The sequence below is a fragment of the Myotis daubentonii genome, chromosome 6 (genome assembly GCF_963259705.1).
Source record: "Myotis daubentonii chromosome 6, mMyoDau2.1, whole genome shotgun sequence".
In the NCBI taxonomy this organism is placed as follows: Eukaryota; Metazoa; Chordata; class Mammalia; order Chiroptera; family Vespertilionidae; genus Myotis; species Myotis daubentonii.
In genome coordinates this window covers 30,293,765-30,317,913 of record NC_081845.1, presented here as the reverse complement: position 1 = coordinate 30,317,913, position 24,149 = coordinate 30,293,765, and the positions used below count along the sequence as shown (strand labels likewise).

The 24,149-nt window shown below is 37.1% G+C and overlaps 1 protein-coding gene across 7 annotated transcripts in view; it reads right to left on the bottom strand.

Annotated features, from left to right (window-relative positions):
* Positions 1-24,149, bottom strand: part of UTRN (utrophin) — a 446,319-nt gene that overhangs the window by 354,742 nt on the left and 67,428 nt on the right. For all 7 annotated transcript variants that reach the window (XM_059700586.1, XM_059700589.1, XM_059700588.1 and 4 more), the window contains one exon: positions 8-69. In XM_059700586.1, the coding sequence (XP_059556569.1) occupies positions 8-69 (62 nt within the window). The remainder of the gene's footprint in view (positions 1-7; positions 70-24,149) is intronic.

Sequence of the window (24,149 nt, the reverse complement as noted above, 5' to 3'; positions counted from 1 at the left end):
TGGTTACCTTTGAAAAGCGAGCATTTATCCATTTGGTAAAGGTCTTCTTCTGCACGTCATTGTGTTCATCTGTGGGAGGGAAAAAGAGAGAGAAGGGAAAAGTATGAGACACTGGACCTTTAGTAAGCATGCTATACTAGATCATCTCTATCCCAGAGAGTTTTAAATGGTGCTACTGGTAGACTCCATGAGGCACAATGATCCCCAGCTAATGAAGAATGTCATGGCTGACGGCCAGCATTTATGGAGCCCGCTAACACATTTATGCAGCACAGGGAGGCTCAGGCACCTTTCCCACGCATCGGTATATTGCCAGCAGCCATTAAATCCACATTTGTAGGATAGAACTATCATATGCAATATAGACTTGCATTTTAAGTAATATTTCAGCATAATAAAAATGTCAGCATGTTCAAAACAAAAATCGAAAATATCCATTAAAAACTAAGAAATTCATTATTTCCCTCCTTTTCATATGAGTTCTATGCCTTCCAGAACAAAAACTAGTTCAAGGTTTAGTATGAGTATAGCATAAGGCTTATAGTCAATTCCATACCCTATTTCCTATAGAAAGAATGACATGGCAAGATTTGAATGATCTTGTTCCATAAATATGATCTATATATTTTGCAAGTAGAAAAATCAGTATTTTTAAAAAATAATTACAAATTCATTTTTCAAGGCACAAATGAAAATTGACCTTAAAAAACTAAAGCATCCTGAACTTCTTGAAGATGGGCAGGGTTATTTAGTTGGCTATAAGGAGGCCTGGCAGTACAACAAATAGATCAAAGGGCTTTAGAACCAAATAGACCACATCCCAATGTACTAGCCTGTGGCCTTGGGTAAGTCATATAAGGGCTCCTGGCCTCTAAACTCCCATATGTAAAATGTGGATAAATAGCACCCAGCTCATAAGGGCATTGTGAGGATTAGTGACTATAAGTGGAAAATACTTGGCAAAGAGCTGGTGTTCAATTCTTCTTTGTTCTTGTTATTGTTGTTAGTATCGTATATGTATGAACAAATCAGATAGACATCTATTTTACCCTTTCTGTTACTTCTAATCATATCCTCTTCAATTGCTCACCAATACGCTAATACAACCAGCAAGAGTCATTGTTGTTTAAGTCCTACAAAGCAATCTGTTAACAACCCCTAAGTAGTTCTGAAAGCTGCCCAAGGAGCACCTGGAACAGTGCAGAAAACTGTTATATACACACTGCTGGTTCCACTAGCGTCCATACCAACAGGCTGCGCGAGACCCACCCACCCCCCACCCCCCGCCGCATGATAACAGCAAAATAATAAGAGAGGAGGCCCCAGTGTGCCCTGCCCTCCATCCATCAATCCGAAGGGGCTTCCTCCCACCCAGATCTCCTCACTCAGCTCTAACAGCATAATGTGAAATTCACCCCTGACACTTCCCCATGTCTGTGGCGTCTTTGGTCCTTACTCTCTTCTGGAAGGAGAGTTTGTAATGAAAAGGTCATTCCTGGAATAAATATAGCAGCAGCTTCAGGAAAGTGCACTTCTATAGATCCATAGGGTAATTGGAGACTGACTCCGGGACACAGAGGGGACAACTGGAGAAAAACAAAGCTGCTCTCTAAGAAACTTCTTGATGTTAATTGTGCTAAGCAGAGGCCTTCCTTCCAGAGAGGACAATGCAGATGCAGATGAACACAATGCGGATGCAGTCAGATTGCAGGCTTTCTGCATCTGATCAATGCCACATATCAGCCATTTATTAACCTAGAGGACTTGCTTACACATTCTGAATATCCCAGCCTTGACCATCACACCCCAGAGGGACAGAGCTCAGATTATACACAGAATATAAGGCAACCAGATACATCAACCTGCAGAGAGCCTATACCAGTCCACCAATATAAATATATTAAAGTCAGTGTTCAGAGCACTTGATAAATCCAATTACTTGTCCCACTACTTTCAAAAGATTTATTTTTGTAAATGTTGCCGTACCTATTATTCTTTAATGCTACAAATATACATGTCATAAATATTAAATTCTGTTAATTTCATAACCTTCATACAATTTAAGGATGTTTGACCATAAAATAAGAAAAATTCTAAGGGATAATATTACATTGTATTTTTTTTCTTAACCTCTTTTCTAGGTATTTAGCTTTCTTATTTTCAAAAACATATTAAATTATCTAATACTATATAGGGTCCTCAACAGGTATAAAGTAGAATGAAGTACCCATCCCCTTATCAAATGATAAATAAAATCTTTCAATTTTATCAAATATAGAATGAAATCAAATTTTAAAGATTCCCACCATACAGAGATGTTCATAAAAATCAATGAGGTAATGTTTCTATGATAGTCTTTGATCTTTGAGTCCAATATAAAATAAAATATTGGCTTGTAAAAGATAATCAAATCCAAACATTTCAAAAACACTCCAAAATTCATCAAAATTCTTTTCTATTAATTTTTGTGATATTGTTAATGAGGGAAAAAAGATTCATATTTCATATTTCAATAAGCCTTAAGTTCACATTTTACTCTTTACACACACACACACACACACACACCCCAGACAGGAATTCAGTAAAGTACAGGAATTAGCCTGCAGCTTTTCGATTATGAGATTAAAAATGTAACAGCTTTGGAACACTTGGTAGTATAGAACTGCCCTCCACACCACAACAATTATGACCTTGGCCCAGGTCTCTGTAACAGGGAGGTGAAAATATACTAGCAAAGTGGTAGCAGGACATCTCAAAATCTAAGTCATGCTATTCTGATCTATCATTTTGCCTTCCTAGAAATCTATACAGAACTCCAAAAGTCTCGAATTCTGTTAACTCTCCATTATCAAGTCAATTAGTTAACTTACATATAACTATATTCGTTATATATGAATTAAATTAGTGAGTATAATTTACAGTCTAAATATATTCTTTCTGGTTCCCCAACTAGTATTTTCTTTAGATTTGGAGTTCCGAAACACATTTAGTTTCTGAAAGCCTTTCCTGCCTCAGTAAATCTTACCCATTAATGACCTTTCTCCATTAGAGGGACAAACACGGGACTGAATTAGAAGAAAAATGTGTTAAATCCCTTAAGGCTGATTTTCCAAATTCTTCCTCTAAATATTTTGTTCTTCTTAGAATGCTTTTGACATGCTCACGCAGATCCAGGGCCTTGGCTGCTGCCTAGCCTGGAATTTTATTTCTGTGATGGGCAAGAGAAACGAAGCAAGAAACATCAACAAAACTGCCTGATAAATCTTCAAAGAAACGAGTTAGAAATTTATTTCACTTCACCAGCTCAAATGCATATCAAAAATGCCTTTAGCAGAGCTTAGCAACAAATCTCAATGTAAACGTTAAACTGGAAATGGGGCAGAGAAACTAGGAGTTGCATCCCCTAGGGAAACACACACACATCTCAGGAGCCCATACACCACCATTAAAACTCTACTATTAGAGAGAAAGCATGACCCCTTGTACACTTTTCAAAGCAACTGAAGAGTGTCCAATTGGCTGGCAATAACCTGGGTTTCATAAGATGCAACTCTTCAGAAAAGAAGTCCTTAGAATTTAGGCCAAAAAAGAATATCTTGTTGGATGATTTCAAACTTGGATTGACTTTATGGAAGCCTCTTTCAAGAAATTTAACACAACCTAGAAAGCCAGTTTCTCATTAGCAAAAGGAGATGATTTCAGAAGCAGTGAAAGCATTTCAGACCACCCTCTTTTTCCGAGTATGTGAATCAACCCCAAAATAAATCTATTACTAAGGCTTAGTCATTCTCCTCTCCTGCTTTGTCATACCCAATTTGTTGGTCTCTGAAAAACACCAATTCATTTATTCAAACAATATGTATTAAATTGTCATACAGAAACATAAATATTATGCAAATAATCTGTGAATACAATAAATATATAGACAAAGAAACAGAGACAAGAGGAGACAGACGGCTGAAATGCAGAGTGCTTAAATTCCTGAGTCTGTTTCAAAATCTGACATCCTCAGAGGATCTGGGGGGGGAAACTTAAAATTAAAAAATGTGCTGTTCAAAACTGTCAAACTACCTAATTGTATAAGAAATTGTTGGGCAGGAGGTAGGGGGGTAAGAGATCAACTAAAGGACTTGTATGCATGCATATAAGCATAACCAATGGACATAAGACACCGGGGGATAGGGGAGGCTAGGGGACTGTCTAGGGCGGGGGGATAAAATGGATACATATGTAATACCCTTTGTAATACTTTAAGCAATAAAAAATAAATAAAAAAATTAAAAAAAGAAATTGTGATAACATTTCAAATTATATTTTTGTAAGTTTATTGCATTTATAATTTGAAGTTCTTAAAGTAAAAACTGCATTTAAAACAGACTTTTGCTTCACTCTGTACAAAGCAAAAAAACAGTTGATGGTCTCTTAGGGAAACGTGGAGATGGATGGAGTGAGAAGGAAGAGGAAAACGATTCACTTTTCAAATGAGAAGCTGAAACCAGAGACAAAAGTTAAAAGAATCTCACCCACATACTACGTCGCAGAGTCACAAACAGAACCAGGTCTGACCACCTCTTGAGCCTGTGTTCAATGCACATCCAAGCAAGAGAAGGTCAAAGGGAGTTTCATGGGGGAAACCAGTGTTTACAATATATAGTGAAGGACAGATGCAGTTTGGTTCATGCAAAGATGGGAAGAAAGGCATTCTAGACAGATTAAGACATAATTGAATAACACCCTCTCCATTTCAGGCTCAGACTAAATACCACACCCTATAAAGAAGAGCACAGTTAATAAAATATAATTATGTATCTATAAAAAAAACACAGAGGACTGTAACATATAATGATGTCAAGACAATAATTCTAAAATAACCCCATCTTCAGAAAGTTTTACATCCTGAAAACAGTTGAAACCCATACAAAGGATCAAGCGTACAGAGTTAGAAATATATGTTCAAAAGAATGTTTTTTTCTCCAAATCATTATTTTTTTAATTCTTTATTGTTTAAAGTATTCCATAAGTCTCCTTTTCCCTCCATTGACCTCTCCCCATCCACTCCCACTCCCCAGCACATGCCCTCACCCCCCTACCGTCTGTGTCCATTAGTTATGCTTATATGCATACAAGTCCTTTGGTTGATCTCTTCTCTCCCAGCCCCTCCCCTGCCTTCCCTCTTAGGTTGGACGGTCTGTTCGATGGTTCTATTTCTGTTCATCAGTTTATGTTGTTCATTATATTCCTCAAATGAGTGAGACCATGTGATATTTATCTTTCTCCAACTGGCTTATTTCACTTAGCATAATGCTCTCCAGGTCCATCCATGCTGTTACAAATGGTAAGAGTTCCTTCTTTTTTACAGCAGCATAGTATTCCATTGTGCAGATGTACCACCATTTTTAACCCACTCATCTGCTGATGGGCACTTAGGCTGTTTCCAAATCTTAACTATTGTAAATTGTGTTGCCAAGAATATAGGGGTGCATATATCCTTTCTGATTGGTGTGTTTAATTTCTTGGGATATATTCCAAGAAGTGGGATTACTGGGTCAAATGGTCAAAAGAATGTCCTTATAAAAAGATACAGATTCCTTGAAAATCAACCTGTTTAAGTAAACACATGCTCTGTTAGCATGACCTCTGACCCATCCACTTGGCTCCCAAATTCATTACAATTATGGAGCACTTGGGTTCAAGAAAGTCCGCAGCCCCACCTTGACTGGATAGACAGTTTCTATTACTCTCAGCATTGGAGGAAAATGTTTCAGCTGAGACCCAGCCTAACCCATCAGACTGCCCACCTTACTATCACGGAATCACAGTGCAAAAGAGCAGGAAGGAAAATAAAGAGGCACCTCATCAACCAGAGACCAGAAATGTCAGAAGCTTGCCCACAACATGCAGTTAGTTGGTGTCATAAATAAGTCAGGATCCATGCCTCTTTATCGAATACTTCTCTAGCTCCCAATTTTTTAAAAAAAAAATATCTTTATTCAAATATAATTCACATATCATGCAATTCAGCCATTTAAAGTTTGCAATTCAGTTTTTGGTATTTTACATTATCAATTTTTAAAATGGTGGTAAAATATATATTACATACAATTAGTCATTATAGCCATATTAAAGTGTATAATTCAGTGGCATTGATTACATTTTGAGTGTTATGCAACCATTGCCACTATCGGTTTCCAAAACATTTTCATCCACCCAAACAGAAACTCTATAATCACTGAGTAAGAACTCTCCCCTTCCCCTTTTCCCCAGGCCTGGTAACCTTTAACCTTTCTATTTCTATGTATTTGCCTCATCTAGATATCTCATATAAGTGGAATCATATATCTGACTTCCTATGTCTGGCTTCCTTCACTTAGTAAAATGTGTTCAAGGCTTGTCCATATTGTAACATGTGTCAGAATTTCGTTCCTTTTTATGGCTGAATAAATAATCCATTGTACATACATGCCACATTTTATTTATCCATTCATCTGTTGGTGGACCCTTGGGTTGTCCTACCTTTAGGCTATTGTAAAAAATGATGCAATGACAACTGGCCTACTAGTATCTGTCTGTTCAAGTGCCTGCTTTCAGTTCCTTTGCATACACTATACCTCCCAGTGGAACTGTGGGGTCATACAGCAATTCTATGTTTCGATTTTGGAGGAAATGCCAAACTGTTTATGTAGTGGCTACACCCTTTTACACTTTCACCAGCAATGTACACGGTTTTCAATTTCTCCATATCCTCACTAATACTTATTTTCCTTTTTTTATTATTATAACCATCTTAGTAGGTATAAAATGATATGTTGTGGTTTGGATTTGCATTTCCCTTACCACTAATGATGTTGACCATAAGACTGAGTTTTGAAAATGCAAAAACTATTAAGCAAAACCTCCCAACCTTTGAGATATCCTGAAGATGTTCTGAACTAGTCCAACTTCAATAGCATGACACCCCAAAGTATCTAGGGTTCAGAGATGTTCTTTTTCATTTATCCTACACAATGTTGCAAAATCATTAATCTAGTGCCTAAATAATTACTTTCAGAATTAGATAGATCCATTAATTCCTGGCCATGTTCTAATTTCGGACTTTACCTATTTTCTCCTTGATGAACTCCTCAAGTTGTTTAAATAAATGCATAGGAATACAAGAGGAAATGTACTCCTACTTTCACTTTCTAGAGCTTCTAAACTTAATCTGAAGACTATCTGTAAGATTTATAGACATCTGGTAATGTTTGAAGCCTCTCTGTAAATAGCTTTTAAATAAAACTATTAATGTCTTAATTATTAACCTTAGTATATGTAATGCAAATGCAAAAGAACAAGGACTCAACTTATGGGGACAGTAATTATAAACTTGACATATAAATACTTCACTTTGGACTCTTATCCTGGAGCAAAAGAGTTTTATTACAATCAGTTGAAATGTCACAGAACAAAGAGAGGTTATTTAGGAGGAACTGAATGAGTCATAAGGATGATGAGTCACTGTCATGAAAAGCCAATAGAAAACTAATTTTTTTTTAGTTATTGACAAAATTTAGACTTAGTAAATAAAACTTCTGTGAAATCTGATTCTTCACTTTATTCCTATTAGGTAAAAGTCTATTATGTTCTACAACACTACAGAAATCTCAAAAAAGAATGACTGCTTCGTAAACAGATATCTCTAGATATATGAAAATTCATGCAAATTACTTTTCATGGGAATGGGGAACAATTTTTCGAATGTAAAAAAACATTCCACTGATCTGACTTCAGACTTTGTCATGACAAGTTCTACTTTCCAAAATAAGAAAAAAATATGTCTTTCAAGCTGTTAAATATTCAGCATTTTTTCTGAGTTTGCTTTATTTTTTTCCATATTATAAAAAATCTAAGAGATGTTTTTAGATTCCTTATGATAAAACAATAAATATAAACAATAAATAGTCATTCTCAAACAAAAAAAATCTTATAGAAAAAAAAATCAAAATAAAAAGAAAACACTTTCAGAACCCAAATAGCTCCCTGCACTCCTTTATAGGAATGCTAGTATTATCTATAAACCTGATGTAGAAAACCTTTAACTGTGTACCATGTGTCTTCTATAATCACAACTTTGGATCATCACACTCAGATACAAGTATATATATAGAGAGAGAGACTGAATACATAGACTAAATGAATGAGCAATGTAGATGCCAGTGATAACCTTCCAAAGCCAACAACTCCAGTGAATTAAGAAGTGTGGCAATATAGTTTGGCTTCCCTCCTAAGATCTACTTCAATTTAGTTATCTGTGTGTCATCAGCTAAACAGGAGAGTCCCCAGGTAGCCCCAAGAGCAATGTGACTTCAAGGAACTCAAGGATCAAAGAAAAAGCATTTCCAGGTCATCCAGATTAGATGCTAGCAAAAGTTTAGACAATCTTAGAGGCCAGAACATTCCCACAAACAGAACTATGAGCTATCATGACCACACCCCAACATTTGCAGAATCTCTGGAGCCAGGACTCTTCCCCTCTTTCGTTGTGTTCAGTACCCATTTCCTTCTTCTGACTGCTTTAGTTTTTTGAACATCCAAATCTCCTCCATCCTGCCTCCCTGAGTATTCTTCTTCAACATCCCTCCCTGGACCATTCGAGAGTTCTCAGCCATAAAGCCTGCCTGGCGACACCAGTCCTGGTCACCCTACAGCAATCCAAGAGCATTGGAGTCTCTTTCCACTACTTCTTTTCTTGAATGTCTTTTTGCATCTTTTCTTTCTCTTCTTGAAATTTCCTGTATGGTGTCTATAATAGACTTTTTAAAATATCTACAGAGAAAGGGTAATGCTATATTTATGTCAGTTTAAATCAGAGGCTTCAAACATTTTGTGTTCATGAACCTCTAAAAGAATTCCTATGTATGTTTTTTTTAAGTTGACAGCTAATATTTATGGTAAATTTAAATAGGCAAGAAAATATAATTTCTAGCATATTGTTAAGGAGCTGCAAATTTAGCTCTTCAATTAATAGAAAATGTCTTCTCTATTACCTAACTGGCAAAAGCTAGTCCTCATTGTCAAACTAGTTACCTAAATCAGACTTAATTTCTGACAAGGGAAGTCTGATTTTAGTTTTCTATCTAAAAACCTTGTTAATATCTATCTTCAGGACAACAGCTCACTTCAGAATTCTCATTCTAAGATGGGTGGATGGATGGATGGATGGATGGATGGATGGATGGATGGAAGGATGGATAAATAAAGATGGCAGGCACAAAGCCTTGTTCCTAGATGTAATAAGGCACAGATCATTTTAATAATTTTTAATGAAGTATTCTTTGTTTTGCATTCTTAAATTGCTCCCTTTCTTGGTGCCTAACAGCACTGTAATGCAGTGAGATTTGAGGAGGGTGAGAGATGGTTCTTTTTGTTGATAAATGACAAAGGGGAATCCTGAAAGGAAAGATGGGAAGGGAGAAGGCAGGTACCTAAGATGCCTCACCAGGTTCCTTAACCGCAGGAAAAGCTGGTCATAGGTCAACACAGATATTCCAGCATGCAGACCAGGCTAGGGGCTCACAGTTGTCCCAACCCAGGACAATACTCCAGAGAAGGGGAGCTGCGATTTAATTAGAAAGGCTAACTGCCAGAGGTGCCCGATACAAGGCGTCAGCTATCTTGTCACGATTCACACCAGAGATTTGGCTAATTAATTTAGCAAATGTGAGAAATGTGCTTTTACTGTGGCTTGAGAACTGGCACTGGTGAAGTTAGTGTTATTCAATGGATGTGAATTGGCTAAAATATTTCATAGACATGCTCCACCACTGATTAAACAGAATAAAAATCTGGCGAGATGAGGAGACTAGATCCCTTAAGGCCCTGTGTTCAGCCATTGGCTAGGAGGATTCTAGTTCCTGATGCTGACTAATTCCTTTAACTAAATCCTCTCTCTAAAACAGCACTGTCCAGTAGAAATACATGTGAGGCATATACATAATTTTCAAGTTTCTAGTAGCTACATTAAAGAAGAGGAATAATTAATTTTAGTAATATGTTATTTAACCAATATATTCAAAATATTCACTTCAATACATGCCCAATATTTTGAAAACTACTGATATCTAACATTCTCTTTTTCTTACTAAGTCAGTATTTTAAATATATTTTTATTGATTTTTAGAGAGAGAGGAAGGGTGAGGGAGAGAGAGAGGGAGAGAGAGAGGGAGAGAGAGAGAGAGAGAGAAAGAGAGAGAGAGAGAGAGAGAGACACTGATGAGAGAGAAATATCGATCAGCTGCCTCCAGCAACCCAGCCATGTGCCCTGACTGGGAATCGAACCAGTGACCTCTTGGTGCCTAGAACAATGCTCAATCCACTGAGCCGTACCCACTGGGCTAAGTCAGTATTTTAAACGAAAATATTTTAAAGTTATAAAATCATTGATTCAGAAATTCTGGAGATTTATCTTAAGGAAATAATGAGACACACAAATTAAAGATATTTAAAAGGATGTTCTTCAAAATACTCCTCATAATTGTGAGACACTATAAACAATCAAAATGTCCATCCATGGGAACTACTTAAATGTATGTTTTGTGCATAAATACAACCATTAAAATGATATTATAAGGAAGAATACTTAAAGACATAGAAAGGTTTTCCTCAATATGTACATTAAGGAATAAAAATTATGGTCACTAAAGAGTATATAGGGCCCTAACTGGTTTGGCTCAGTGGATAGAGCATCAGCCTGCAGACTCAAGGGTCCTAGGTTCGATTCCGGTCAAGGGCATGTGCCTTGGTTGCGGGCACATTCCCAGTGTGGAGTGTGCAGGAGGCAGCTGATCGATGTTTCTCTCTCATCAATGTTTCTAACTCTCTATCCCTCTCCCTTCCTCTCTGTAAAAAATCAATAAAATATATATTTTTTAAAAAAGAGTATATAGGGTATATTTATACACTGTGTACATAAATGACTAGGGGAAAAAAGAGCCAAAATATTAGTATTGTTTATTTCTAAGAAGACCCAGAGAAGATTCTTATATCCTAATTTTATTACCTATATATTCTTATTTTTATAATAAATAAAATAGAATACTCTGTACCATTTTTTCTTTAAAGCACCCACCTGTTGCCCTGACCGGTTTGGCTCAGTGGACAGAGTGTCGGCCTACGGACTGAAGGGTCCCAGATTCGATTCGGTCAAGGGCATGTACTTTGGTTGCGGGCACATTCCCAGAAGGAGGTGTGCAGGAGGCAGCTGATCGATGTTTCTCGCTCATCGATGTTTCTAACTCTCTATCCCTCTCCCTCTCCCTTCCTTTCTGTAAAAAATCAATAAAATATATATATTTAAAGCACCCACCTGTAAACAGTGTATTTTTCTTCACTTGGATGTGGACAAGTAGGAGAGGAAGAGAATGTAGCAACCAAAAAACTAAATTGAGTGAGAAAGATCTCCTGTCTGCTTGCTTTTTTGGGGGGAGGGGGGCGGGGTGGGGCCCGGTAAGAATAAGGGAGACTTGCATTACCTGCCATTACATGCAGACAGGAAGGATCTAGGAGAGAGAGAGATGGGATGCCACACTCAATACCCAAAAAGGGCTCTCTGATGGAACCAAACCCCACAGGATGGATGACAGAAATACATGAGGAGCCAGTTTCTCAACCAGATGCCGTTAAGGTCACATATTTCTAAAAATGAAACTCTCCAGGTTAAATTGCCTTTCTTGTATCTGTCTTTCCATTGAGTTTTCCACTCCAGTTTTAAGAGATAATTAGCCAGATGAAAAATAACAGTACCTATGGGGATCCATCTCTTCCCATCTTCTAGTGTATTCATTATGAAACACTGTTGAAGAGGAAAGTGCATCATTGAAAATAAAGCATTTGCAATACATTCAAGCATTTCTAGGTAAAATTATCATGATAATAATTAGTTATTAAGATGGAAAGGCAAACATGGAAGATTAATACAAAACCAAATGTTACTGACAGATCACACCAAGCTACCAGACTGTCTCAAGGATAGAATATTTTACTCACTTTAAGAAAATGAACATAAACCAGGGGGGAGGAGGGGCATAAGGAGTATCTGTTCTTTGTTCATATACTTTAATGAAATACCACCCACTAGAAGCATAATTTTCAAAATAAAATATAGAATATTTTAGAAGTACTTTTTAAATTTATTTTCTTTATTTTAATGTTAAAATGTTAAGCCATGACAAGTTAAAACAATTTTTTTAAAAGGAAGGGTCATTGTAATAATTGAATTTTCAAAATTTCAAGTCCATTAAAATGCCATCCTTTGTCCAAGATAAATATTTATAATAAGCAGGAAAAACAAGCCAGAAAGGAACACTACGTTTCTCCTTAAAAACTCAGGGGTAAAGACTTTTTCCCATGGACCTCACAGTTATAAAATTGGCTCATGAAGCACAGCATTCTTTACTTAAAAGTATTTACATTGAAAGCTAATAAGTAAAATAATTTAAATACTGAATCTCATGTTGAAAAAAATGTAGACTGTCTCATTTTCAATTTACATAACTAAAAATTCACATCATCTATTAATACTTTTCACTGAAAAGCTTATTCAGGTAGCGATGGACAAGGGAGGTAGAGAAAATCTACATATAATATGAACAAAAATGCAAGAAGCCCCCTATTCAAGCCTTTACCCCAACATTCTAATGTTATCCTCTATATCGTTTATCCTCTCTGAGAACTGCTGAAAATTAGGATCCTGCCTCAACTCAGCACCTTTAATAGTCTTCTCTGGATCTGACGTTTCTTTGCCTTTTCAGAAATTTGTAAACTCAGTCTCTGGGTATAGCAGACTTGGTAATTATCTTCTGCATAAAATAGTTCCTTTTTTAGTCTTAAATGTTCCTCTTTGAAACATCAAAAAGTCCATATTAATTTAACTTAGTTAACGATTAATTTAATTAATTTAGTTGAAGATTAGAAGAACAAGTTCATGTTTGCTCTTCTGAAATAAATGCTTTTATGGCCAGTAATTACATTTTCTCTTCACTTTTATCATTTTAGACCAAAGAGTCCTAATCATTTTAGCCCGTTTTATAAAAACATCAAATGTATTCACTCCAGGACTTAAGTTTCCTTCACTAGACTTCTCTCGCTGTTAAATTAAACCGGGGACCAGCGTCTCGGGGAATAATCCATGTGTACGGTCATCCTTAGCTTTACAAAGGAAGGGTAATGTTCTGTATTCTTTCCTGTTTCCTTCCTAATCACACCCTAAAAACTAGTGCTAGTGTCTCTTTTTTCATTGCAGCAACTCCCAGGCCAGTGTCTTCTGAGAACACTACAATTACTTCCTCCCTTCCGTGACCCTAGATTAAACAAACATAACTCGTGAGGACAATTTTTTCTTAAAGTTAGCAAGACAGTGAATCAAACAAAAAGATTTGAATAGATAAATCTTTCTTTAAAGCTTTAGCACTTCTCTAAGGACAAGAGTAAGTCAGCAAACCTGAACAGGCTCCTGAAGAAACATCTGCACACCATGTTCCAAGCAGCACTACTCACAACAGCTAAGAGGCGGAGGCAACCCCAGTGTCCATCAGTGGCCGCATAAACACAACGTGATATGTGCATACAATGGAATATTCATTAGCCTTTAAAAGGGAAGAAGATCCTGGCATATGACACAACATAGATGGACCTTAACGACCTTTTGCTAAGTGGAAAAAAGCCAGTCACAAAAAAGGACAAATACTGTACAATTCCACTTGTACGAGGTACCTACAGTAGTCCAATTTATAGAGACAGAAAGTAGAATGGTGGTTGGTATAGTTTAGGCAGAGAATAAAATTGAGAGTTATTTTTTAATAGGGACAGTTTCACTTTGAAAGATGAGAAGATATAGAGAAGGATTATTGTGATGGTCGCACAGCAGTGTAAATGTACTTAATACCACTGAACTGTTCACTTAAAAGTGGTTATAATAGTAAAATTTATGTTATGTGTAATTCACCACAGGGGGGGGGGAAATAGGAAAGGAGAGCACATGCAATAAATATTTTTCATTTCCATTTCAACTTGATTTTCAAAGAAGAGATATTTGGTATGTCTTAGTTCATACATACCCCAGCAAGACAAAGGGGGAAATTTCACTAGGTTTCAATTTCATCTTTTAGAACTTTTATTCTCAACATATCATCTTTTTGGAATGTAAATACAGGTAATCTGAATTTTAGAATCAGAATTGTTTTCATTAAGATGTCTCCAGACATCTTATTCAAGAAGGAACTATCTGTTCAAACTCATTGTGGTAGATACTGCTGGTTACCTACACAACCCTTTCTCCCCCTCTTTTTTACTAGTCAAATCTTGTTTTCCTTGAAGCAAGGTGGCAGTTATAATACTCACCTCCCTTGCAACTAGGGATAACCATATGGCTCAGTTTTTGGCCAATGGCATGCAAAAGGGTGTTGGGTGAAACTTCCAGGAAATCTATTAATTCCCTGTCAAAAAATTATCAAGTTCATTTGGCATAACATTTTTCCCTTGGCCTTCTACTTTTCTCCAAAAAGGCAGAGGAGCCAGTTTCCCTGAGCACGTAACCAGTCTTGGATTGCCTACCTACAGACTGAAGGTTACTAGAGAAAAAATGAACTCTTTCTTCATTAAGCCAGAGTAGAAGACTTTCTCTTACTTTTAGGTAAACTCAATCTTAACTCAACCTGTCACCACTGAGATAAGTCTGAGGGAAGAAATTCAGAAATATTTCTGGTCTAGAAGATGGAGTTAGACATTCTACCTCTGTAAAAGGGATATTGATAAGGCTGAATTGTGACTCCCCCATCTAAGAAGTAAAAGACAAATGATTGAAGTAGTGAGATGAAGGCATGGAGGAGGATGCTATCAGAACCTCAATCCACAAACAATATTTTTCTTAGTGAAACTAACCTTCATTAAATGCTTACTGCACGCCAGCCATAGGGGTAATCACTTTACATAAATTTTCTCATTTCATCCCAACAACCTTACAAGGAAGAGCCTGTACGCCCAGCCACTTTATTGAACTGCTTTTTGATAGGTTTAGGCCTTAACTCATTCAAACTCTCTGATTTTCCTCCTAAGTAAAGGGGGAGAAAAATGCAACAATTAAATAATTGTAATAAGAATAAAAGATAATATAATCAACATATGTAGCAAGGGGAACATGGTTCTCAACAAAAAGTGATTGTCATTCATCAAGAAGAGCATACTGCACAAATTCCCAAGAAAGAGCTAAACATCAGAATCCCCTGTTGAATTTCCTCAGTACAGATTCCTTGAGCCCAACCAGACTTATTGAAGCAGGAGGGTGCCCGGTCATGCAGAGATTGAGGGGTGGGGGGTTGGGGGAGGGGGGACTCTGGACCGCAGAATGTACTCTCAAGATACCACTTTGTTGCACCAAATCATTAGAGAGCTTATATACCTAAGCCACACTCAGGAATCTGCCCTCTGCCCACACAACTGCCTTCACAGAACCTACATTTCAAAGAATGCTCTCTGATTTCACTAAGATTTAAGAGCCTCTCTGTAGTTTGTGTGAAATTGCTTTAGAGGGCAATGTGCATTGCCTCCTCTCACTTTGGGACCAGGAATAAGGCAGGCTGTGCTGATAAATCAGAGTTCTGCTTTCTCGTAGACCCCGGTGCTATTTCATCCACTCACTGTCTCACTTGGTCTTGGCTGCCAGGAAGTTCAGAGCAAAGTTTTGTACTACAGTTTTCCTCAATCACGTTTTAAGTATCATGGAGATAAGTATTATTTTAACTACTTGCTTTGCTTTGGGAAGATATTTGAAAATATTTATCACAAAATCAGTCCAATGGATTAAGGAAGATTTAGATAAGCCAAAGCAAGAAAATTTAAACCACCCATTTCCATCCATTCAGAGATAACCACTGTTAACATATTTGTGTCCACCTGCCTGGACATTTTGGTCTGCTTATTTTTTTTTACAAAAAACGAATGAAAAAGAAAATACATGACATTTTATGGTCTTTACTTAAAATACACTATGAGTATGCTTCCATCATAGTACATACTACTATTCTGTAATGTCATTTTTCAAGATACACAGGTGTTTCATTGACTGACATTCAATAATCCTTGTACCATTACCACCCTCTTATACATTTTCAATGCTGTTTCTGTTTTTAACTTTATAAGCATTTCTGTAATAAACATACTTGGAGTCAAAATTTTGTACACATACATGATTCATTTATTTACTTATTCATTCATTCATTCATTCATCCATTTAAAGGACAAATTCTTAAAAGTGTAAGGCCCTAACTGGTTTGGCTCAGTGGATAGAGTGTCGGCCTGCAGACTGAAAGGTTCCGGGTTTGATTCCCATCAAGGACATGTACCTTGGTTGCGGGCACATCCCCAGTAGGGGGTGTGCAGGAGGCAGCTGATTGATGTTTCTCTCTCATCGATGTTTTTAACTCTCTATCCCTCTCCCTTCCTCTCTGTAAAAAAATCAATAAAATATATTTTTTTAAAAAGTGTAAGTCAAATAGACATCTCAGTAGCCTTCAACACAGATCACTCCCTGCCTTTCAAAACATTCTTTTCTTATCTTCCCAGATTCAAATTCCTCCTTCTCCTCTATTCCTCCAGTTCTTCTAAATGTCAGATATTCTAAGAGATCAGTCCTGAACCTTACCTCAATATATTTGCTCTTACTAAGTAGTCTTTAATCCACCATTATAGTCTCAAATACCATCTATGTGCAAAAGTCCCAATGTTGTATTTGCAATCCAAAGCTCTCCACTAAATTACCAAATTATATGTACCCAGAGGCCCGATGCATGAAATTGTGCAAGGGGCTCGGCCCTCATGGCCCCGGCTGCCCCGCCCACTGGTCATTCCAGAAGATCATTCCAGAAGGTCGTTCAGGAAAGTCGTTCTGCTGTCCGGTCTAATTAGCATATTAGCACTTTATTATATAGGATGATTTTAAAATACATTCACAACTTGGTCGTCCGTCATTCAAGAGGTAGAGTTAATTCCCTCCCCTTTCATGTAGGCTGGATTTGCTAACTCAAGTCTAACGAAGAGAATACGGCAGAAGTGATGACACAGGACTTCAGAGACTGTGTAAAAGGCCTTACAGTTTCCTCCTTGTGCTCTCTCACATCACTCGCTCCAGGAGAAGCCAGCTGCCATGCCATGAAGACACTCAAGCAGCTCTATGGAGAGGTCCACGTGGTGAGGACCTATGGCCTCCCACCAACAACAGTCGGCAAGGAACTGAGGCCTTCTGCCAAAGCCATGTGCACTGGCCACCAGGGAATCAGATCCTCCCACCCCACGAAGCTTTCAATTGACTATAGTCCTGGCCAACACCTTGACTGCAACCTTATGAGAGATGCTGGGCAAAGCACCTAGCAAAGCCACTCCCAAGTTCCTGACCCAGGAGACTTCATGAGATAATAAATATTTGCTATTTTAAACTGTTAAATATTGGAGTAATATATAATACACAATACTAATACAGAGCTGCTGCTAAGTTTCAGAGTAACTTGTTGTGCAGCAAGAGATCAATCATATATCATGTTTCCAACCACCTACCTGACATCTCCACAAGATATCTCACAGACCATTTCAAATTTAACACGTCTAATACAGAACTGTTGGTCGTCTTTCAAATAAATTCTGTCTCTAGTCTTTCTTATCAGTACAAGCACCTAAATCCATTGACTTGTTCATGCCAGGAACCTAAGACCAATCCTTGGCATTCCACAATCTACCTCATACTACTATCACCAACCTTTGTTAGCTCTAATTCCTAAATATACCATAAATCCATCCACAACTCTTTATCTCCCAGTCATCCCCCAGTCCAAACTACTGTCATCTCTTGCTTGGAATCCACTAACCTAAAACCAATCACCAGACATTAACCTCCTAATGTCCATTCTTGTTTCTTTTTAATCGACTTTTGAAATGGTAGCCAGCTTGACCATGAACTTTGAAACAAATGAATATGGTTTACAAAGCTCTGAATCATGTGAGCCCTGCCTATAGCAAGTTTTACTTTGCAATGCTCTTCCCTCCGCTCAACTGCTCTCCCAGGTCTTTGAGTTACTCAGATGCCCCAGGATTCTGCTCATTCTGCTGTGTCTGCCTCCAGTACGCTCCACCCCCTTTTCTATCTGCTAATTCCTGTGCTTATTTCAGGCCTAGTTTTAAACATCTTTTCCTCAGAGCAGACTCTGGGCTCCTCCAATCCCTCAAGGCATCCTGTTATCTGTCTTCTTTTCCTTTGCCCCCTAGTACAGTGATGGCGAACCTATGACACGCGTGTCAGAGGTGACACATGAACTCATTTTTTTGGTTGATTTTTCTTTGTTAAATGGCATTTAAATATATAAAATCAATATCAAAAATATAAGTCTTTGTTTTACTATGGTTGCAAATATCAAAAAATTTCTATATGTGACGCGGCACCAGAGTTAAGTTAGGGTTTTTCAAAATGCTGACACGCCGAGCTCAAAAGGTTGGCCATCACTGCCCTAGTACTTAATTTGATTACCTATTAATTTATATAATTCCATGAGGGCAATAAATGTCTACTTTGTTTACCATAGTATATGCAGTTCCCAATAGAGTGTCCATTAAAAAATTATTGAATGAGTGTATTTAATGTGTTCATTAAATCTAAACAAACTGTGTATTAACCATTATTCAATCTAGAATTCTAACTTGTCCACTTCAGTAAAAAAAACTTGATTCTATTATATTATGGCCTTTTCTGCAAATTTTTAAAATTATAATTATGAAGATGACCCACTGACTTTCATTGTCACTTCCTCTTTTTCACATATTTAAAGATCTTTTTTTATTAGCGAAGAATAAAATGTGGCCTTCTAGGAACATTAAAAAGAATCACTAGTGCCCTGGCCAGTGTGACTTAGTTGATTAAGCATCGTCCAGTACACTGAAAGGTCACCAGTTCGACTCCCAGTCAGAGCACATGCCCAGGTTATGGATGTGATCAGTCAATCAAAGTTTCTCTCTTCTCTCTTCTCTCTTCTCTCTCTCTCATCAATAAAAATGCGTGTGTTTTTTTTAAAGGAACCACTGGTATAAAAATAATCCCTAAAGGCAGACTGAAAAAGCAATTGCAAAGCTCATTAGAAAACTAAATTGACCCCTAATTCATCTAAATAGGAACACTTTATCCTGGTGTTTAGAGTTTTGATGAATAATAATTTCCCTTTCCACAGTTCAGTGGATTTGTAAAGGCAGGAGGATCATGACACAGCACAAGATTATTTTCTGATGAAGTAATCAGAGACCTGCTGATGGGAGAACCAAGAAATACTAGTAAGGGCAGCTCAAGCACAGAGTGAAGCAACAACACCCGGACATTCGCTTCCAATCAATACTGCTCTGGCTCCTACCCAGGGACGCAGCAGGGCTGGGAGCAGACAGTGTGCAGGTTGGGAGGCAAAGCCACATACAGGGAACAGCCCCACTGTAGTGTTGGCAGCAATTAACCAGGAAAGAAACTGTGCATAGTACCCACGGTGGAAATAACATAAAGCACGCATCAGTCTTTCCACCCACATTCATACACACAGACCTCAGCCCACTACCAAGACTAAATTCCACGATCACACAGGTTTACATATAAACACAACATTGTGCCAAACTCTGGTGAGTGACACATATTTCATCTTAATAGATTTATGTGAATACACAGTGACAGAACATGATAAACTCAATTATACACATAAACACGTTGTGTAATATATTATATACTTGCTCACTGAGAAATAAATGTTACTTGGTATAGGAAAAGATAGAATACTCATTGAATTTAAAAAACTATAGCTTTGGTCATTGTGACAAATAGGTACACATAATTTATTTGTTTTATTGTAGCTCAGAGTACATTATTAATATTAACTATAACTTATTTACTTTATAAACCAAGTAATAAAGCTAGACCATTTTTACTGTGTTTAGTTTAATTTTGATAAAGGAATTTAACCAGCCATTCCCATGGCAATGGAATACATAATTCTTTAATGTATAAATTACCAGAACACACTGATGAAACTTTGTTTTCTAAACAATAAGAGGTAAAGAAAATAAATAATATAAATGTTTAAGCTATAATAATTATTCTAGAAAAATTCAACTCAGAATGACACTAGGTATCAAAACAACAACCATATATAATTTATTCATATGTAAATAAATAAAATGTTTATATTAATACTCTGTTAAATATACTACAACTTATAAAAAAGGCTGCTACCCTTTGTGAGGGTGGGAAAGCATATCATTAAACTGCCATGCAGAAGGTAACAAGTGTCGGAAACCAGCCTATGCACTAGAACAAAAGAGGGGTGCCCCAAAGCAGCACCCAGACAAGGATACAAGAATGCCAACATTTAGGGCCATCAAGGGACACACTCTAACCAGCAAGCGAGATCAAAGCATCCAACTGGCAGGGCAACCAGGTGGGACCCCACTAGGAAAGAAAGAGTCGGTGTAAGGTTTATCAAAGGTCAACGTGAAATAGCAAATGAGTAGCCAGGCCCAGCAGACAGGGGGTAGAGATCTACAACAACTGAACACAAGTCAACAAGGTCACACCAAACAAAGAGCTTGGCAAGAAAAAGAAAAAGTCACCATGACACCCAGCTACAAGGAAACCAAAATGATCTTGTTTTGATATTCTATATCTATAAAAGGCTAAGTTGACTCGCACATGCACGATACATATAAAGCTCTCTCTGGTGCCAATCCCACGTGTATATTTTGATCTGTCATTGTTGATCATGAATTTGGTTGACACTTCTATTATAGAGAAAGGGTGAATAGCAATATTAAAATATTTCTTCTAATTAATTTCCTTTCAATGTGCACGAATCCATGTACCAGGACACTAGTTGATAATAATGAAACTAGAACACAGTGTAAGCCTGAGGGAATAAACCCAGATGAAAGTTACAGTTCTGATCAATTTCAGATCCTATAATCCGCAGATAGTGTGCACTTCCCTAGCCATGATCAAATATTCTAACCTGCTAAAAACTATAATTTATTATAGTTTACACACATGCATAACTACCATGTAATCCTTAAAACCATGAAATGCCCCCAATCTCATCTATCAGTAGTTCTAAAATGATCAGTTTTAGGATGTGGTGCACAATATTTAGCAAACACAGTCCAAATGTTATTCCAGATAAATGACTAAAGAAAAGAGTCTATTTTACATGCATTTTATATAAAGTGGTTTTTTAAAAACATACAAGTGTGGTTACGGTAGCAGATTGCATGTACTACTATCTAGCTATTGCCCAGGAGAAGAAAAACGTGTTTAACTACAGGAGGGAAAACACTAAGAGGAAATTTCATCAAGATTGAGGAATTCCTCTAGATTTTCCTACTCTTGGTTTCTCTGCTTCCTCTCCATTTAAGCAGCTGAGTGTGTCCGATCAGAGAAATCCAATGCAATGGAGTAAAAAAGAAAAAAAAAATCTATAAGTGCCATAGGACATGCCAAGAAGTACTTTATTTTCTCTAAGAAGATGCAGTGCAAGCAAGTGGGAAAAACGCATACACTCACAGTAATTCGAAGGCTTTCCATCACAAAACCTGCTCATAAACACAGACCTCTAAAAACATTTTTCAAGCACTGAATTGCTAGTACTTGTGTAATTTGAAGGAAAGAACTAAAAGTAATATAACCAAATTATAAGCAATTATCTTTTTTATAACAACGATGATGATAGCCGTGACAGACGTAGCTAATACGTGCAGAGCTTTTGCCGTGTGAAGGCTTGGTACCAATTCCCATGCATTATCCTATTTTTTGTCAACTGAGACATAATTCACATGCCATAAACCCCATCAATTTAAAGTGTACAATTCCGTGGTTTTTAGTATATTTGCAAAGTTGAGCAACGATCATCACTATCCAATTCCAGAATACATTCATTACCCCCAAAATCCTGTACCCTTTAGCAATCATTCCCCACTCCCTCCCTGCCTCCCAGCCCTAGGCAACCACTGATCTACTTTCTATGGATTTTCCTGTTCTCAACACTTCATATAAATAGAGTCATATGATATGTGGCCACTGATACCAGACTTCTTTCACTTAGCATTATATTTCCAAGGTTCATGTGCATTGTGTCAATACTGCATTTCTTTTTATGGCTGCATAACGTTCCATTGTATAGAGAGACCACATTTTGCTAATCCATCCATCAACTTGGTTGTGTCCAATTTTTGCCTATTATGAATAATGCTCCTATGAACATCCCTGTACACATTTTTGTGTGGACATATGTCTTCAATTCTCTTGGGCATATAACTTAGAGGGGAATATCAGGGGATACCACAACTTTCTGAGGAAATGCCAAACTGTTTTTCCAAAGCTCCTGTACCCATGTTACAATTCCACCAACAATGTCTGAGGGTTCTAATTTCTTCACCTCCTCGTCAACATGTGCTCTTTCCCACATTTTTTATGATACCAATCCTAGCGGGTGTGAAAGTGGGAACCCCGTTCTGGCTTTGATTTACATTTCCCTGAAGACTAATGGTGCTGAACATCTTTTCATGAGCTTCTTAGCCATTTGTGTACCTTAGAAGAAATGTCTATTCAAATCCTTGCCCATTTCTCCATTGGGCTACTTGTCTTTTTATTGTGAGTTGCAAGAATTCTTTATATATTCTGGATCCTAGATCCTTTTATCAGATATATGCTTTGTAAATACTTTCTCCCCATCTCTGGGTTGTCTATTCACTTGCATTATCTTATTTAATCCTCTCAGGAGCCATGAGATAGTACAATGAGTATCCACCCTTTCATAGATGAAGAAACAGTTAATAAACTTGCTTGGGTTTCATAGCTAATAGGAGTGAAGCAGAGATCCCCACCCAGGCAAGCTGCCGCCGCTCATCAGTAAGATGCACTGTCAGAGACCCTGAGCTCGTTAAGTGCTATAGCAATGGGCACTAAATAAGCAACCAGGATTTAAAATAACTAACTTAAAAATAAATAGTTACTGATGCTTTGCATAGAAATGCCAGAGGCCCCTCCAGTTGTTTATACCAGTCTTCTTGAGAAGAAAAAGTAACTTAAAATAAAGCACATTCAGCCATAAAAGGCAAAACTTGGCCTCTGAACAGTGTCTATTCTTTTCAATTGTAGGAAACTTTTTTCTTATTGAGTTATGTAGTGAAAACAAAGGAATTCAGAATACAAGTGGTATTTTTGCTGAGATTCAAACATTGTAAGTCATCACAGTGGGTGTTCTGTTAGGTGGAGGCCTGTTTCTTGGCCAAGAACCCGCTTTGTTCAAAATGCATGCCTCCCCCAGCCCTGCACAGCCACTCTCTGAGAAATGGACAAAGCAGAGCTTTAGCAACTAAGATGTCATTCCAGCCAGTCTCTTCTTATTCTCCTCTTATTTCTGCCATATACCACAGTGAGTATAAAAGGTAATCTGCAAATAATTTTAGTTCGTCTATAGAATTATGTTCACACTAAATAAAGGGTGAACTAGTGGTTTAAAATAATATGCTAGATCTACCAATACTGGCATGGAAAGGAATTAAACATGTATAGTTAAGGGGGGAGGGGGGATCTGTAAAACAACATTAAAAAATCTGATCTTATATTTATTAAAAATAGGCAAAATGAATAATACATATGCACACAAACAAAAATATGACATCTAGTTGTGGGCATTTTCCCCCTGGGAAGAAGGCATATTTTTTACATAATAAAATGTTCAAATTTTTAAACATATATAAAAATATTGTTTTTAAAAGAACAACCAAAGGTCCCATTCTCTAAGTAACAAGAGTTCTTATTTTGTCCACATCTGCATGTTTTAGTGACTTTACAAACTTTAAGTCATGAAAAAAATTATGTACTTGCGTATGTGATTTTGAGTGGGGCAGAAATTCCATAGTTTTTATCCATTTTTAAAATGATTCTCTGACTCCAAAAATATTTAAGAACATTATCTTAAAAGAGTATGATAAGGTCTCATTTTATGAAAGGTCAAGATAAAATTTAAAGGATCAAATAATAAAACAAAAGTCCTTAAGCCAAGCACAGTAAAGACACCTTCAAAATAATGAAAGAATAATCATTAGGTCTC